Source organism: Balaenoptera acutorostrata, chromosome 8, assembly GCF_949987535.1.
Source record: "Balaenoptera acutorostrata chromosome 8, mBalAcu1.1, whole genome shotgun sequence".
NCBI classification, from domain to species: domain Eukaryota; kingdom Metazoa; phylum Chordata; class Mammalia; order Artiodactyla; family Balaenopteridae; genus Balaenoptera; species Balaenoptera acutorostrata.
In genome coordinates, this window is record NC_080071.1 from 90,249,940 (window position 1) to 90,267,763 (window position 17,824).

General features: G+C 45.7%; 1 protein-coding gene across 12 annotated transcripts in view; it reads left to right on the forward strand.

Moving 5' to 3' along the window:
* AGAP1 (ArfGAP with GTPase domain, ankyrin repeat and PH domain 1) overlaps nt 1–17,824 on the forward strand; it is a 551,312-nt gene that overhangs the window by 340,121 nt on the left and 193,367 nt on the right. For all 12 annotated transcript variants that reach the window (XM_007184760.2, XM_007184762.2, XM_007184768.3 and 9 more), the window contains exon 10: nt 1,181–1,285. In XM_007184760.2, the coding sequence (XP_007184822.2) occupies nt 1,181–1,285 (105 nt within the window). The remainder of the gene's footprint in view (nt 1–1,180; nt 1,286–17,824) is intronic.

The following is a 17,824-nucleotide window of genomic DNA, read 5'->3' on the forward strand; positions in this document are numbered from 1 at the left end:
AGTTGAAATTGAGCAAGGACGGCGCGAAGCCCCAAAAGGGAAAGAGAAAGTGCAGAGTCAAGGTGCTGGGCCTGGCAGAGCTCAGGGCTGCCTTCGGTTTTCTTTTTAAATTAATTAATTAATTAATTTATTTATTTTTGGCTGTGTTGAGTCTTCGTTTCTATGCGAGGGCTTTCTCTAGTTGCGGCAAGCGGGGGCCACTCTTCATCGCGGTGCGCGGGCCTCTCACTATCGCGGCCTCTCTTGTTGCGGAGCACAGGCTCCAGACGCGCAGGCTCAGTAGTTGTGGCTCACGGGCCTAGTTGCTTCGCTGCATGTGGGATCCTCCCAGACCAGGGCTCGAACCCGTGTCCCCTGCACTAGCAGGTAGATTCTCAACCACTGCGCCACCAGGGAAGCCCCCTGCCTTCGGTTTTCTTAACTCAGGAAAACCTACAAACAAGGCGGAAGGTTTGCTGGGAATTGGTAGTTAAAACAAGAATGAATTCTCATCAGTCATCTAAGGAAGACTGGATTAAATATACTTCAGAAGTGTGTTGGTTTCAAGTTTTGAATGGTTTTCAAGAAGCCCTAATGTGATTTCATTAAAAATGGGTTAAAGTAAATTATACACAGTTCATCTATTAAATGCCATTGCTGAGTTTGCAAATGGAATTTCATTTTTAATAAATTAAGATCTGAAATGAAGAACTGTAAAAAAAAATGTTCTTATTTATAAATATCATAAGGTAAGAATATGGTTACTGTCTTATTTTTAGAAAAGGAAATGTAGGTTCCTTTTTAATACCTTTAGGGGCTCCATGTGCTTATAACTTAGTTATAAGAAAAGGTATGATGTAGCACATCAGGATGGTTTGTATTATATTTGTTGAACCAGTGGCATATCTTAGCCCTCATTAATGTCACAAAGTTAAGTTCTACACACACATACAAAAGGAAATTATTCTCCACACACACACAAAAGGAAATTGGTTGACCATAAATATATTGTATGAAAAAGAAAGGAGAAAATCAAATTACCAAGCTAAAAATGTGTCATTTCCATTTTAAGATGGCAGGGAGAAAACGAAAGTTTAACAATTTAAAAATTATCTATGTGCCTACTCTTTTTTTAAAAAATGGACACAGGGCTTTATAATTTATATTTATTAATTTCTGTCTGCCTCCTTTTTCCTTACAGGGCATGCTGCTGAAGCGAAGTGGCAAATCACTGAACAAAGAATGGAAAAAGAAATACGTCACCCTGTGTGACAATGGTGTGCTGACCTATCATCCAAGTTTACATGTGAGTATTGCTCCTTCGGAGAAATTAGCAGGTGTTGGGCTGTGAGGGGCAGAGGGGGTCCCAGCACAGTCAAACCTTTCAGCTCTGTTGGAGGTTATAGTAGTATTTAAATGAGAGTAAAAATTTTAAGTGAGAGTAAAAAGACAGGAGCAAGTAGTAAAAGAGAAAGGAGAAAAAAAAGAGATCTGTCTGAACATCTAGACTAGGGAACCCAGGGTCAGCTTGAGCAGCTGAGAGCAAAAACAAGAATTAAATGCAATTCATGAGTCAGTTTTTATTGTTCGATAAGAACACATACCAGTTTGTGAGGCAAGTTCGTTTTCTCTGTGTAATAAAATCTCTTATACTTGTGATTTTTATAAGATAGATTAAAAGACAATTAATTTCATTATTGGGGGAAAAGTAGACATTCCACCCACGGTGAGCTCTTCTAGAAAGCTTTGGTAAAACCTGAAGACGGGGTGTAATGACTATTCCAGAAAAACACATTCCATGAATCCTGCGTGATGTTTATCTGCCTTGATGTAGACAAATGCGTAGATTAGAATATATAGTATTAGCTGGTTGTTTGATTATATCACAGTGTTAAGCTTTTCATTTTAAATACTTAAAAAAAATTGCACAGTGATTGGCAAGAAGTTAGAAATAAACATATGGAAGAAGATGAAAATCCCCAAATACCCACTGGAAAACATGACTACTCACATTTTGGGGTGTATATTCCCAGCCATTTCTACACTCTGTGCTTTCTCCTTCCACAAGCATGCAGTACCCCTGTGCACATGGCATGTGGCCTGCTCTCCTAGACGATGCCAGATCATAGGCACCTTCCCATGTCAGCAAATGTATGCCACCATTTTAAATATTTATATAACATTCATTCTGCACATGTGCCCTAATTGACTTAACAGTATCTCCAGAACAGACATTTGGCAAGTAAATTTACATTTTGAATGATTTTTGCTGTTGTAAGTAACTCTAATCAGGTTCCTCTTTTGACACTTCTGTGCCCTCATCCATTTCCCGCAGAGTCCTAGCCGTAGCCTTCCTGAGTTGAACAGTGTGTGCTTTTATGGGCTTTGGGCATGTAGTGCCAAATTCCTGGGAAGACGGTATCAGTTCATCTCCTCTGGCTTTTTCCCCTGCGCTCTCAGGGACATTTCCCTTTTTAAAAAACCTTTCCAATAGGATGGGTAACAAATGGTACCCTCGCTGTGTAATTTGCTTGCTGGGGTGAATTGCCCTTTTCCCTCTTGTCTTTCAGCAGTGGCTTCACCTTTCTGAACCGTGTTAAAAAGCATGTGTTTCTTTAGGTGTCTCTGGTGTGTTTCTCCTGTGGATGGAATGCTTCCCATGCTTCACCATTAAGTAGACTTTTGAGATATATACTCCTTCTTTTACAGAGGAAATTCCTTTGTGCTTGATTTATTTGGGGTTATTTGGGGAGTAGAGTCAGGTTGCTTCTCCAGTGACCTCCAAATCAGAGACCTAATCCCATCCCTTGAGACCTGCCTGTGACAGTCCTGTTCCCCCTCCACATCTTTGGGGTTCTCTCCACAAAGCTGCCCCATCAACAAGGAGGCTGCCCTTTCCCTGGCGTAGTTCTTCCAAAGACCCCGTCAGAGAGCAAAGCCTAATTATTGACCCATTTGCTTTATGTTATTTAGAGGGAGACGTGCAATCACCATCTTCTTGCTGGGAAGTAAAAAAAGTGAGATCTGATTGACGATGCATCTTAAGTCACCTTACGCTCACCTGCTAAGCTCAGGAGCCATCAGAGGGGCATTTGCTCCTTCTTGCCAAGGGGGAAAGATGGTAACAACAAAAGATGGTACTGGAACATTCCTGTAGGAGGGCTGATAACCACTTACTTTTCATCTCAACCTCTTGGTGATATAATCACCATCAGTTCTTCAAAAATTCTCCCACACAGTCTGCTTCTTGTGATGGTCCTCAATGCCATCTTTTTTTTTTTTTCCTATGTATGCATGGATATTATTGGAATCCAGAAAAGGAGCACAGTGGGGCTTTGTTATGTAATTGTAGGGCAAGCAAGAGCCAATGTCATTTTAAAGTGCATTTCAGTTAATGCCAGTCTCTTGGGAACTGGAATTATTGATGCAGGTACACAGTTCCCTGAGGGAGTGGCTTAATCTAGAAGTGGATTTGAATTACTAGAGCATGAAGGGATGGCATGACCTTCATTGTAATCCTTCATTGATTTTGTCTATACAGCTAAGCTTTGGGTGAAGGTTTAGAGGGCAGTGAGTTTCAGGTATATTCTCTGGCAGGTACCTGGAATGGATCTGTTCTAGTCTAAGTTGTTGGGAGCTACAGATCCCCAGCAGCTGAGTTAGACTGGCATTGTTTGGTTCCAGATGGGAGGAGGTATTCAAGGGGATGTCCGAGGGCAGAATCCTGACTTTCCTTATTAAGAAATTTGGGAGCATGCAGGTGTGTTGCTAATTCAAGTCCCAAAGTTCTGCATCATGGAGAATGGCCCCATTATTTGAGTCTGGAAAATTTCAAAAGGTGATAGGACCAAATGGTCTCAAACACTGATCCCACTGTATCACTCACTCCCTGGGTTATCTCCAAGATGTATTATGGCAGAAAGACCGCTAAGCTCATTGGCCACTTGTGCTGAGGACCTAAGTGGTTAAATGTTGGGGAAATCTTGCCCAGGTTGGTGGCTTTGGGTTTCAGTACTGTCGGTCATCACCCTCGTACTGGCCATGGAGCAGGGGACCTGCATTGATCTCAAGTAGCAGAGCCTACAGCCTGTTCCTCTCCAGGGAGCCAAGGAAAAGAACTTGGCTAAACAGTCTGACATTTTCAGATAGTTTTCTACAAAGATTGTGTTTGTCCTTGGTGGAATAACTGTGCCAGCTCCTGTGCATCCTCGTAACTTCTGATGATGAGGTAATTTATTTACCAAAAAGGAAACTGGCATGCTTTTGTGAGGGTGGGATTCCAATAAGGTAATGCGCCTGTAATGGGGTGGGGTTGGGCGTCTGAGAGCAATAGGCCTGAGATGCATCAAACGTGTATCATTCAAACAGATGTTAGGTGGGGCCTGTAGCAGCCCCAGCGGTCCCTTCAAAACCAGCATTTACCTGCTGCCGTGTGGCTCTCTTCTTGGTGGGACAGGCATTTATTTCCGGTGCACACATGCACTGCACACGGACTCCATCAGGCTGGACCCTGACTCTATCACGAGTCACCTTCGACGTGGTGTCCTGTTGAACCCAAGTATCTCGGCGGGGTCTTGCACACCAGGAAGACTGGAGCAAGAGTAAACGACTGAATCAAGCTCGCGTGGAAATAGGCCAGCGTGGTGAGGACCCTGAATTGTTTTATTGCAATCAAAGTGCGTCGCCTTTAGAGCGTTGCCTGCATCAGAGAGCGTGGTCTGTAAGGCTGGACCCCCTTTGCAGGGGCTGATCTAGACAGCTCCTTTGTTAGCTAGCCAATTTAAAACCCCAGATGACCACCCTGACCAGTGCTCCTGGACCGACAGGCAGGCAAGGCCAGGAGTTTATGAGAAGGTACAGAGTTTGCTGCTGGACAGAACTGCCCCACAAGCCTCTCCTTCCCCAGCCTTGCCGTATCAGCCCCTCAGCTCCCCTGGGCTGCCAGCGATGCTGGTTTTCTCAGATGTTTTCTTGGACAGGACGCTCCAACAGTACTGGGCTGTACCTTTAACTTACTTTGGGCGCTGTAGAAGCAGGAGACTGACCATTTCCTTTAAAAAAAAACAACACCCACACGACTCTTGTATTTTTTTGTCTTCGTTGGATGCCCTTTAAAAAAAAGATCTCCCAGAAGAGGTCATTTCTATTCTTGAGGGAAACAGATACAGTTTCCTTATTACACAGGTGTCTGTGGAAGTGTTTATGCAAAGATCATCCTTTGGACCCGAACCACAAGTTTCAGTCCCAGCAGACGTCTCGCACACGTTGGTGGGGTAGAAAACAGACCCAGCCTTTGGGGAAAATAAACTGTCAGTGTGTGGTCCCAGCTGTGTGCTCAGCTTGTGGAATCCTAGCAGGATGACGTGCTCTGGCTTGTCAGAAACGGTGGCTTCGGAAACAGGCTGGCAGTCATGAAACTGGGGGGCCTCAGCTTTGCAGCCGGCAGTGGGGTTGGCGTGAGACCAAGTTCACTGAGTGCTTGGAATGGGTCAGCTGCCAGGGGATCTGACGCTGGTCCCCCTGAGTGGCCTGTCCCCGTCAGAGCTCACATGCACAAGGTTAATAGAAAGGGGCCTCGGGTGGCGTCCCCAGGACATCACTTCCCACTGGTCACCGGAGCTTCAGGTTCCCCTTTCCTTCTGGCCCATCCTTTCGCACCCACGTCTTCTTCCCAAGCCCTCAAAGTCGGCCCAGTTTGACCGCATCATCCCGGATGTGTCTTTCTGTTTTTCACCCCAAGCCTCGTCTCAGCTCCTACCCAGATTATTTAGGAGCCCAAAATCCTTGCTCCCTCTGACACACAGCTTGGCCTCATTCTGCCATTTCTGTAGCACAGGCGTCCCTAAGCCTTCCCTGTACCGCAGATAGACGTCATTGAGGGAAGCTTTTTCACCCCAGGCATGTTTCCTGTCGTTGAAAACCTTAAACGGTTCTCTTAGGGAGGAGAGACCCTCTCGGAGCAGTGGAATAGAATCGCCTGTGTGTGGCCAGATCGTAGGAAGTGATCATCTGGAAATCAGAGGGAAAGTGGGCCAAACATTGATCCCACCCAGACGGAGAAAGTTCCCTACAAGTTGATATCAGCGATGCCTCTGGACCCCAGATTTACTCACTCTGTGGTCCGTGAAGTCTCAACCCCACCCTTCGCCCACTGCCACCCCTCCTGGCCTGCTTCCGCTCTTCCCCAGAGGCTCAGGGGCCGTCAGCAGTGGCTGGCTTGGGCTCATGGGGTCCCCCTCCCTCCTGCATTGTAGGTAGAGAGGAGGAGATGCAGGCATAGGAGGAAGAAGTGATGGTGGATTTCAACCTAGGTGTTCCTAAAGATCGGTGGTTCCCACACTGGGGAAGGATAGCCATGGGGTCTGGTGGCAGGGGCAGAATAGCTGAGCAGAGCAGCCGCTGGGGGAGGACTGAAGGAACCCACAAGTCCATGGCATTGTCTCTGTAACTGAGTGTATCAGCGCCTGGTCTGTGGTGGGCCTGGGCTGCCGCCTTTTCAGAAGGTGGACCTTGCCTGTGAAGCTTCAGCTCACACATCCTACCCTTCTGCACACAGTCAAGCTTCATTTCTTCTCAGTGTGCATTTTAAGGTGGACATCGAGAAACTGGCTGCACAGCGTCTGCTCTGGAAATCCAGAGAAAGAATCCTTTAACCGCAAGGGGATGCTTGGTGTTACTGTCTTCTCAAGCTCACTTCAGACTCTCAAGAGTGTGTGCGTCTGAAATTGTCACCAGGAACCCCTAGCAAATGGAGGCTCACAGAGTCAGTTGGACTTCTAAGGACACCCCCCATTCCAAGTTTGGAGTTGCTGGGTGGGATCAGTTTCATGGTAAGATGAAGACCCGGGCTCAGAAAACAAGCCAGTTGATTTGATTCGTCTTTCTTCTCAAGATGCTGTTATTAAATTAAATAAAATCTAGAAAGCAGTTTAGATAACACATGGAAAACTCAACCAAGATAACGAAGCTGCTTTGGCTTTGTAGAGTATCCGACTGCCCTGGTTTTCCTAGGATGCAGGACGTCCAGTGCTAAAACCTGGGAAGTCCCAGGCAACTGGGAGAAGTTGGTCACCTGTGCTTCAGGACTGACCAGCTTAACTGCTCTTTCATCTCCACGTGGCATTTTGCAAAGACAACCCTAACTATACAAATAAGACTGAAATAGTAAAAAGCAAGCTGTTGGGCTTCCCTGGTGGCGCAGTGGTTAAGAATCCACCTGCCAATGCAGGGGACACGGGTTCGAGCCCTGGTTCGGGAAGATCCCACACGCTGCGGAGCAACTAAGCCCGTGAGCCACAACTACTGAGTCTGCGCTCTAGAGCCTGCGAGCCACAACTACTGAGCCCGCGCACCTAGAGCCCGTGCTCCGCAACAAGAGAAGCCACTGCAATGAGAAGCCCTCGCACTGCAACGAAGAGTAGCCCCCGCTCGCTGCAACTAGAGAAAGCCCATGTGCAGCAACGAAGACCCAACGCAGCCAAAAATAGATAAATAAAAATAAACACATTTTTAAAATAAATAAATAAAAAGCAAGCTGTTGACTTCTGCTGCTGCTTTCCGTGGTCTATATTTTTTTGATCCTCAGAAAAATTATACAACTGTAAGACCTTTAAAAAGCCCTACCTGCTTAACTTTTCTGGGGGAGACACGTCTTAGTGTCCCGAGGTTTTGTGACACTCTGCTGGTTCCTAGTCTGGGTGGGTGAAGGGCAGCCTGTTCCGAGAGCCTTGGATTCCCTTTCTGTGGACTTGAATGTGAGCCTTAGGGAGCACCTTGATAGAAAAATGGGGAGGATAATGAGAAAGAACTTGACCTCGGGGCTGCACAGTTCAGCATCGCCACCCATTCATCTTCCGTGTTGAAGGAGCTGCCGTCAAGGGCACGGCTGAAATTCCTGCTGACAAAGGTGTGTGCGGGGGGATTCCTGAGTGGACCTGTAAGAGTTCTCTTCTTGGCTCCAGGTCAAGCCAAGGACTTTATGGTGCCCGGACCAGGAAGGTCCTCCCGGCTTCCTCCTGGGCACACGTGGCAGGTGTGGACAGCCCACCTGGCTGACCTGTGCTTGAGTTGCTCACACTTTCGGAATCCTCCCTCCTGGATTTCTTTCCCATTCTGTATGTTGCCTGAGTTACAGTAGCAGCTGGGGTGCTGTCATTTCTCCCTGCCCTGCAGAACTGGGCTTTTCCTTCTTACAGGACATTCATTCCTAATCAAGTGCCTTAGACTCGCCAGCTCCACAAAGCCTCGGATTCTGCAGGTTGCTGACATTTCCTTGTTTTTTCCCCATGGACTTGAACTCTGAATTGTCATCAGAATACTGATTTCAGTATAAGTTCCTAGTTTCAAAATCAGGCAGAAAAATCCACTTGTTTACTGATACTGATGCCAAAATAACAAAAAGATGTGAGATGCTTTCCTAAGTAGGTATGCTTCTCAAAAGAAATAGTTAAAGGTAAAAAGGAAGATACCTTTTGTTGTAAGAAGAACAACTCTTGCCTGTACCCACTGCTGGTAACTGTCATTTAAAATAACACAATCCTGGGAATTCCCTGGCAGTCCAGTTGTTAGGACTCTTCCGCTTTCACTGCCGAGGGCCCAGGTTCAATCCCTGGTCAGGGAACTAGGATCCCACAAGCCTCAAGGTGCGGCCAAAAGTAAAAAATAAAATAAGATAACACAGTCCTCACATAAAATGGGGACGTTTTACTTGAGGATTGAGCATTCACTAAGAATCAGTCCCTTCAGCCCGCTGCACACCCGTGAAGGGAGACCCCCATCTCTTGAGGTGGTGAATTGAGTTACACGCAGAAAACCTCTCCCTTGTTTTCCCCAGAACGTTGCAGAAGCCAGGCTACAGGGATAGACAGACAGATTCCAAGCCCAGATTTCCAGATGTAGAAGCTTTGACTCATGGAATGACTGATAACCCTGAGAGAGAAGTCAGGCCTCCCTTTCCTTCTGAGAAGATGGTGTCTGGCGTGTCCTGGCTGTGTCACACTGCGGCAGTCAACCTGCTTTGTTCTGTGATGAACGATTACGGGATCTTGCTACCCCTGTAGAAGCCGCGGTGCCGGAAGCTGTCCTCGGTCTGTATGTTCCTCTCCAGTCTGACTTCTTGTGTTTCTGGTCTGATGCTCGTCATGCAGGTGGACCTTCATGCCCTTTGTCCACGGGAGGTACACCTGGTTCCCAGGCTGCCCACCTGTCCTGGCGCCTCTCGCGTCTGTACCGCTTTGTCTAGTGTAGCCTCACCGAGGGCAGGGACTGTGCCCGGTCCCCCGTCTGCCCAGGGCTAGCACGGGCTCAGCACACAGGCCCGGACGTAGGGGCCACGTGGCAGGGGGCATGGCTACTCTGGAGCTTCATGTCAAGTCTTTGCCCCCAGGCGGCCTGTGCTCCACACCTGTCCTTGGTGATCCTGGCTCTGCTTTAAAAATTCTGGTGAGACTGGGACGGAGAAAGCCACCCACACTGCACAACTAGACCTCCCTAAGAATAGATTAGCTTACGTCGGGGTCGGAAGAGAACACACACACAAATGGCATTATACGGATGCCATAAAATCTTAGAACAGTATTGGAACCCAGAAGAATCCATGTAAAGGTAGGTTAGGAAAATATGTAGGCATCAGGGAGCAAGGGTCTGGAGCTTTATGGCAACGAATGAGCACTTCTGTTCTCTAGTCTTACTGCCTGTTTCAGACAAGTGGGAAAGGGTTTGTAAACGGTACATCGGGCCGCGACAAGTACATTGGACCACAACAGGTGTTTCTGCAAGAGTTTCTCAGACCGGCAGGAGTCAGCTCTGAGAAGCACCGAAAATCCCAAGTGTGTCTGCTGCTTCTGGGCCTGAAGGGATAAGCCCTGTGTGCGGGGCTGTGTTGAGGATGGGACAGAGGCTCACGTCCTTCAGTCTCCAGCGTTCTCTGCTTCCCCAGAAGCAACCACAGGCCCTTTATCCAAACGGATCAGTTTCAGGGCAGACCTGGCCTTTCAAGCCAGTGTTGTGGGAATCACTTCGAGGATCTGGAGGTGTTGATTTGTCCACCTCAAGGCGTACTGAATGCCCTGCCTTTTCCAGGGCAGGAACCGAGGCAGCTTACGGCAGGCACTTGATGGGAGAGTGTATTCTGAATACACCCCTCTGTAGTCAGCGTAGGAGCGTAGGCTCTTAATGTTTATACGCACATGGCTCTGGACAGAACTTCATTCAATGTGTTTTATCTACAGAATGAGATCAAGGTGTGTTGCATCTCTGTGGCCTCGAAAACTTCATTACCTCCTCCCGTCTTACAGTTCCTTCCTTCCTTGATTTCCGAGGCGTTCCGTCAGCTTCTCCCCCCCCCCCCCCGCCCGCCTCCACCTGAGTCGATACCTTCTGGTTGCACGTGGACAGAAGCAGCCACGGACCGGGCCCCCTCCGTCGTGGTTTCGGCTCCTGGCACGGCCCCATCCCCGCCGTGGCGGCCTGGAGGTGCCCCTGTGGAGCCCCTGGGACTGGGCAGCTCCCTGGAATCAGGAGGCGCCTTTCGAGGTGATTGTGCTGCTGGCCTGTCCTTCTCCGCCGCAGTCCCTGGGAGTTCATCAGGAAGACCTCAGAGGTCACAGTTAGAGAGACGACTTCCCAACCCGTACCTGTCCTGAACTTTCAGAACTGCACGTCTGCTCGGTTCTCCTGGAGTGGTACCTGCCCATCGCGTTTCCCAAAACCTGTCCACACACAGTGCGGAGAAGAGCAAGTCTTCCCATGATCCGTCACTTGTAATTCACATCACACGTTGATTTCCGTCCCTGCATTTGTTTCTTTTAGACGTTCCGTGCGGAGAGGATTCCCGCTTCACTTCAGACAGCGTCCTTGCTCCCTAGCAGGCCCCTCCGGGCCTCACCTGCTTCCCTCAGTCTCCCGCCATCCCTCCTCCACAGCTCTGGTTTTCTTTTAGTTCCTGGCACTGGCCGTGTTCTGGGGGCTCCAGGTCCTACCAGATGCAGTCGCTGCCACCAGCAATGTTCCTTCCTGCCCCCCCTCCTGGTGGTGTCTTACATGTCACTTCCTCCCGGAAGCCTCCTCCCCTGCTAGGCCTGTGTGGGCACCGCTGCTGTGTGCCCGCACCTTACCCTCTGGTTCATTTCCCTGTTCTCTTGCCTTATTTCATGGCCCCGATTCTCCCGCAAAACTGGGAGCTGCTCAGAGCCAGAGACATTTTGGGTCCTGTTGCCAGCGTTTCCTTCCCATTGAGCCAGTACTGTTTTGTCGAAGGAATGAAAGAATGATGGCAAGATTAGCCGTACGCGTGGCCAGTCCTCACATCTGTAGGCCTGCAGTTCTGAAACTGTAGGAAAGGAAGCCCCCATGGGATGTTTTTAAGCCACAGAAAAGTGTCACAGTCACTTTCAGGCTCCATTTCGGCAGAATGAAGAAAAGGTCACCAAGGTTGGAGAGGAGTTTGAGATTTTTTTTTGGTTTTGTTTTGTTTTATTTGTAGTAAAATACACATCACATAAAATTTGCCATCTTCACCATTTTTAAGCAGATAGTTCAGGAGTGACAAGGCCATTCCCAGTGTTACGCAACCGTCACCACCATCTGTCTCCGGAACGTCTTCATTTTGCAAAACTGAAACTCTGTCCCCATTAAACACTAACTCTGAACTCCCCCTCCTCCAGCCCCTGGCAGCCACCCTTCTACCTTCTGTTTCTATGAATTTGACTATTCTGAGTACCTCATAGGAGTGGAATCACGTAGTATTTATGTTTTGTGACTGGCTTATTTCACTTAGCATCCTGTCTTGAAGGTTCATCCGTGTTGTAGCATTTCCTTCCTTTTTAAGGCTGAATAACATTCCATTGTATATACATACAATACCATTGGATATATACAGTCCAGGGATTCAACCAACTGCAGACCGAAAATATTTGGGAAACAAATTCCAGAGAGTTCCAAAAAACAAAATTTGAATTTATCGCATGCCAGCAGCTGTTTATGTAGCATTTACATCGTATTGGGCATTATAAGCAATCTAGAGCTGATTCAAAGTATACAGGAGGATATGTGTAGGTTGTATGCAAATACTATGCCATCTTATATAAGGGACTCGAGCATCTGCGGATTTTGGTGTCCATGGGGGTCCTGGAACCAGTTCCAGGTATACATACCACATTCTGTGTACCCATTTGTTGGATGGACACTTGGGCTGTTTCCTCCTCTTAACTATTGTGAATGATGTTGCTGTGAACATAGGTGTACAAATACCTCTTTTGAACTTGAGGTTTTAATGTAAAAACTACAGTGTGGGAGAACTATTGAGAATGGCTGAATTTCAAGATGCCCAGCATTAACAAGGGCCCTGGATGAGAAATAACCACAGAGAAATTCGCTAGGCCCAGTCAAGAACATGGTGGGTTCCTGAGGTTTAATAACCTGAATGATGGTCTGGAACCCATGTGGCATGCAAACACCCACCCACCCCTGCCCACGTGGGCCATGGGCTCTCTCTGTGTTTGCCAAGTGCCCACCAAAGGTGAGGGAGGCTGTCCCTCTCTGCTCTTTAGGTGACCTGGGAAATATTTTTGGCATTCATCCGAGTTTCAGATAGTATGGTAAATTATTTCTCCCGTATATCAATGATTTCAAACCCATGGAATGATACTGCCACAGTAGTATAAATATTTTCAGGGAATAGCTACAACTTTTGTTAGAAAAAAATGACTACTGAAAAACTCATACCTATTACACAAACACAGAAATGTTAGATTCTTTATCAAAGTCTTATTTCTGCCCTGAGGAATTCCTTGTTTATTTTAGATAGCCCTTGGGCTTTGAAAGTGTTTAGATTGATGGTTAAAATGGCCAAAATGCAGGCTCACCGTAGTACACGTTGTATTGATGTTGAGAACAGAGTGACCATAAGTAGGGTGAGATCAGACAAATAAAGTCTTCCTATCTGTTTAGAAATTAGACCACCAGGTAGCCTAGACCCTACCTAACTTAAATTTTTTTCTACATTAAAAAATTCTTCTGCCTTCTTGCTTTTCAAAAAAAAAAAAGTATGTATATGTTTTTATAACTGTACAGATTTAACCATGTAGCTTGTGGATCTGAGTAAAGCTTCCAGAGGAGTCCTTGGAATATTGTCTTATCAGTACGCAGCATGATGCTTCATCCTTGTACCCAATCTGTATCACTTTGTTTTCCATTTCGGGCCTTTTGAGGGTTACTAATTGTGGCCGGAAATTCTTGGCGAAAGGTAAATAAATCAAACCCGTCCATTTTCTTCACTGACGGCAAGTCGCTCCGGAGAACTGTCAGTGGGAGAGATCGGACGTGGGGGACAGTGCGGGAATGTTCTTTTTCCCTGCTGCCAAGAAATGGAATTTCATTATTCGACTTTGTAAGAATGTGCTTCTCCGGTTCTAACCTGGTTGCCGGCTGGTTGCTGCAGTGTTGGGAAGGAGAGGCGGAGATGGAGAGAGCTGCTTCTTCTCAGGTGTGCCTGTGGCCCCAGATGGAAACCAATCAAGGTGCGATTGATGTTCATTAAGTGCTTGTCAAAACTGAAAAATTTTCCAATCAACAGCCATCTAGCCGCGGCCCCGCCGATGGCTGGGAGTACCGCCTCTGCCGCAGCGGCTGTTTGCCTGTTACAACTCTAGGCTAAAAATCCGCTGATGATTACATTAGGCTAAGCTGCGAAGTAAATGAACCATATCTTATTTAGGTGCCATGAGCTTCAGTGTAGTCCTGCCCCGCAGGGAACTTGATAGCGTTTTATGGCTTTAAAATTAGTGTAGCTTCCCATTTGCTGCAGGGTGCTGCCTGTTATGCCTTTGAACTCAATAAGCAAAGGGAAGGGGGCCTTTTGTTTTTCTCCCTTATTTTTCTCCCTTGCATTTTAGCAATTTTGTTTTGCATCTTTTCCAGACGGCATTTTGCAATAAAAATGTCTGACTACCCTGTACATGCCACCCCCACCAAAAAAAAGAAAAGAAAAAGGAGGAGGGGGGAGAAAAAGAAGAAGAAAAAGTAGAAAATGTCACGCGTTTGCAGAGGACAGTTTTTTTTTTCCTATGCTGTGAAGTGAAAACTAGCTTTGCAGGTCACCCCCGTGGCTTATCCTGGCGGAATGGCCACCCCCAGTGGGGACGCTGCCCGCACTTCAGGAAATGCCCACATAAAATCAGAGGGCAAGTATTTCAGTATTTTTATTGGACAAGGGCAGTAAGAGCCAACATTTCTTAAGGGCTTTGGCATTCTTTCAAGCTCTTTGTATATTGTCTCAGTTAATCAGGACAACAATCCCATGAGGCAAGAACTGTTAACACCCTTATTTTTCAAGATGTGGAAATCGGGACCCAGGCTGATTAAATAGCGTGGCCCAAGCCCACAACTCCTAACAGGCAGAGGCTCCCAGGCACTGTCACTCTGAGGCCATCCTCTGGCCCGGAGGAGGCTACCTTTGTTTTCTGTGGACATCCATCCTTGGTTTAGGAAACCAGAAAACTGTGTTAATCAGTGAACTGACTGCTGTTCATCTGAAATGAATCTGATCATACTACTGTAAACCACCTTGGCGGGCAGTCAGTAGCGTTAGGAAAACAGAATCACTCCTAAAAGAGCAATGCATCAGGAAAAAAAAATAAACAATGAGACTTCCAGACAGGCCTAGTGAAAGTTTTGAAATTAGAAGAAGCACTTAAATTTTGTGATGGGCAAAAACTGAAATGGGAATTTTTCTGTCCTATGTTGGGTCAGATGGTAGAAGAAAAGGTTTAGCGATCATTAGTGTCCTCTGAAGACAGACGCGTGTGCTCTTCTGTCTTAAAAATCTGTTTCTTCCCTCTAGGAGATCTCTTGTCGCCACCCCTTCCTTCTGACACTCCTTTAAGTGGTGTCCGTATGCTTTTACTCCTTCCCATTCCTTTGCAGTGTCTGAGGTGCTTTCCTGAGTGTGTAAATCCTACTTCTTCATTTCTTCAGTAAAAAGTCACTGTGTGTCTTATCTTGTGTCAGACGCTTGCTTGGTGCTGGGGATACTGTCCCTGCCCTCACAGGGCTCCCAGATACTAAATAAATATACAAATAAACATAAAAAAAAGAATCTGTTTCTTTAAGTGCTTCATGTTCTAGCAAATTCATCCCAAGAAATCTGAAGTTTTAAAGAGGTTCAGATAGATCTAATTATCATTATGGTGAACATTCCTACATAACTCAGAATTTCTAAGATCTAACTACTGGTCCAGTTGTTTCAAGCCATATTTAATTATTAAAATAGCCGTGGAGCCAAGGAATGGGGCTGGCTCTTTGTAGTTCATTGCTGTGAACTTTCACTCACGCTTGCCTCTGGGAGAGACCTAAATGCATATCCAACACATTCATTTTGTATAGGCTAGGTCTGAGCACGCATGGGTTACAACTGGGTAATATTCAATTTAACCTAAAATGAGGAAAATCCTTCTTGCAGTGTAAAGCTCAATATACTAGGTCAGTCAAGACAGATACAATCAAGAAGCAAAAGGTATATTCATAATTCCACGTAGAATTTTCTGCTATTTTGATTTATATTATATTAACCTATTCCCCCTAGGCTAATGTTGGACTTGAGCCCACGTGTGGGATGCCAGCGCTTTTAGCACGTGCACTGGAGGGGTTTGCCCTGCTTCAGTGGTGTTGAGCTCCCTGTGGTAAGCGAAGGGTGCTACCACTGGTCCCTCACGACGCTTCACCAGCCTTCTCCGTTCCCACCTCTTAGGTAATTACCCAGGCCCAATAAAGCCTTGGTTCAGAATCAGGTGTCCTAAGCGTTGCCTTTGCCTCAGACGCCATTTGACATCCAATTCGCCAGGTATCTTCTTCCTGCGGTGGCCACAGGTCACATTGACATCCGCTGGTCAAGTGGTCTCTCCGAAGCAGCTCCAGAAGTGAAACAGTGGAATTCTGTTGGCTGTCATTGGGAAACCAAATTGATTCTCATAAGGTTTTTCTCTTTGAAGCTGCCTTCTACCTTTGCTATTGTAACTGTGATCCTTTGGAGAGAAGGAGAAATTGTCTTCTTTGAGGGATGTGATCTGAAAGGATGTGGCCGGGAGATTTCTCATAGTTTTATGATACTGTTTTCATAGTATTTTTAGGGTATTACTTTCCTCTGTGCCTGTGACGATATATGAGGCTATTGTTTATTATTCATACATGTTGGACTTAAGCGTTTGCTTGGTCTCTTTGAAGGGATGGTATTATGTATGTCTTTATAGATGAGTTTCCTTTGAAAATAGTATTAAGTGGAGTTTGGGAATAGCAGTGCATCTGACAGTGGCTTCTCTTACATACTTTTTTTGAGCCCAGAAGTAAGGGTTTTTAAAAATAGAATTTATATAAACTACTGTTCCTTTTGAACCTGGACACGTTCATGAAGTGTAGTGAAAATAGGGAAGCCTGAGTTCTTCCTCTCCTCCAGGAGAAGACAAACATATCTGCAGACCATTTCTAATATCTGCACAGGTCAGGCTGTGATGCTTCTCCCCCAGCGGTGTGCATAAAGTCACACGCACAGAGCCCTTGGCTGTTTTGTGAACATCAAGCTAGACTAGTAGGTGTCAGACCTTTTGGCCTTAGGGCCCTTTTACCTTCCTAAAAACTGAAGAATCTGAAAAAGCTTTTGTTTCCGTGGATTCTATCTATTGATGTTTACCATGGGAGAAATGACTGAGAAAACGTTTAATATTCATATAATTCATTTAAAATAACAATAACCTACCCATTACATATTATTCCATAAATAACATCTTTTATGAAAAAGATACTTTCCAAAACAAAAGGAAATCATAAGCAGGGTAACATTGTTCTCCATTTTTTCAGAGCTCTTTGATTTCAGTTCAGAAAGTTAGACCATCATTTCTACTTCTGCCTTCAGTCTGTTGAGACATGTCGTTTTGGTTAAAGTATGTGAAGAAGCTCTCACAGAGATATTTAGTTGGAAGAGGAAGGAGTATTTTTTATTTTAAGTGTGCTTTTCTGAAAATTTATTTTATTGAAGTATAGCTGATCTGCAATGTTGTGTTACTTTCTGCTGTACAGCAAAGTGATTCAGTTATACATACATATACATTCTTTTTCGTATTCTTTTCCCTTATGGTTTATTATAGGATATTGAATATAGTTCCCTTTGCTGTACAGTATGACCTTGTTGTTTATCCATCCTATATATAATGGTTTGCATCTGCTAACCCCAAACTCCCAATCCATCCCTCCCCCTTGGCAGCCACAAGTCTGTTCTCTATGTCTGTGAGTCTGCTTCTGTTTTGTAGATAAGTTCATTTGTGTCATACTTTAGATTCCACATATAAGTGATATCATATGGTATTTATCTTTCTCTGTCTGACTTACTTCACTTAGTATGATAATCTCTCAGTCCATCCGTGTGGCTGCAAATGGCATTATTTCATTCTTTTTTATAGCTGAGTAGTATTCCATTGTATATATGTACCACATCTTCTTTATCCATTCATCTGTCGATGGACATTTAGGTTGCTTCTATGTCTTGGCTATTGTAAATAATGCTGCAGTGAACATTGGGGTGCATGTATCTTTTTGAATTAGAGTTTTTGTCTTTTCTGGATATATGCCTAGGAGTGGGATTGCTGGATCATATGGCAACTCTATTTTTAGTTTTTGGAGGAACCTCCGAACTGTTTACCATAGTGGTAGCACCAGTTGACATTTCCACCAACAGTGGAGGAGGGTTGAGGAGTATTTTAATAGCCATTTCAGATCATTGTGCATGTTCTTCTTGGATACTACACTAAAACTTGACATGTGACAGTTTATTAAAGCTTAGGAATTCAGTGAAATTTTC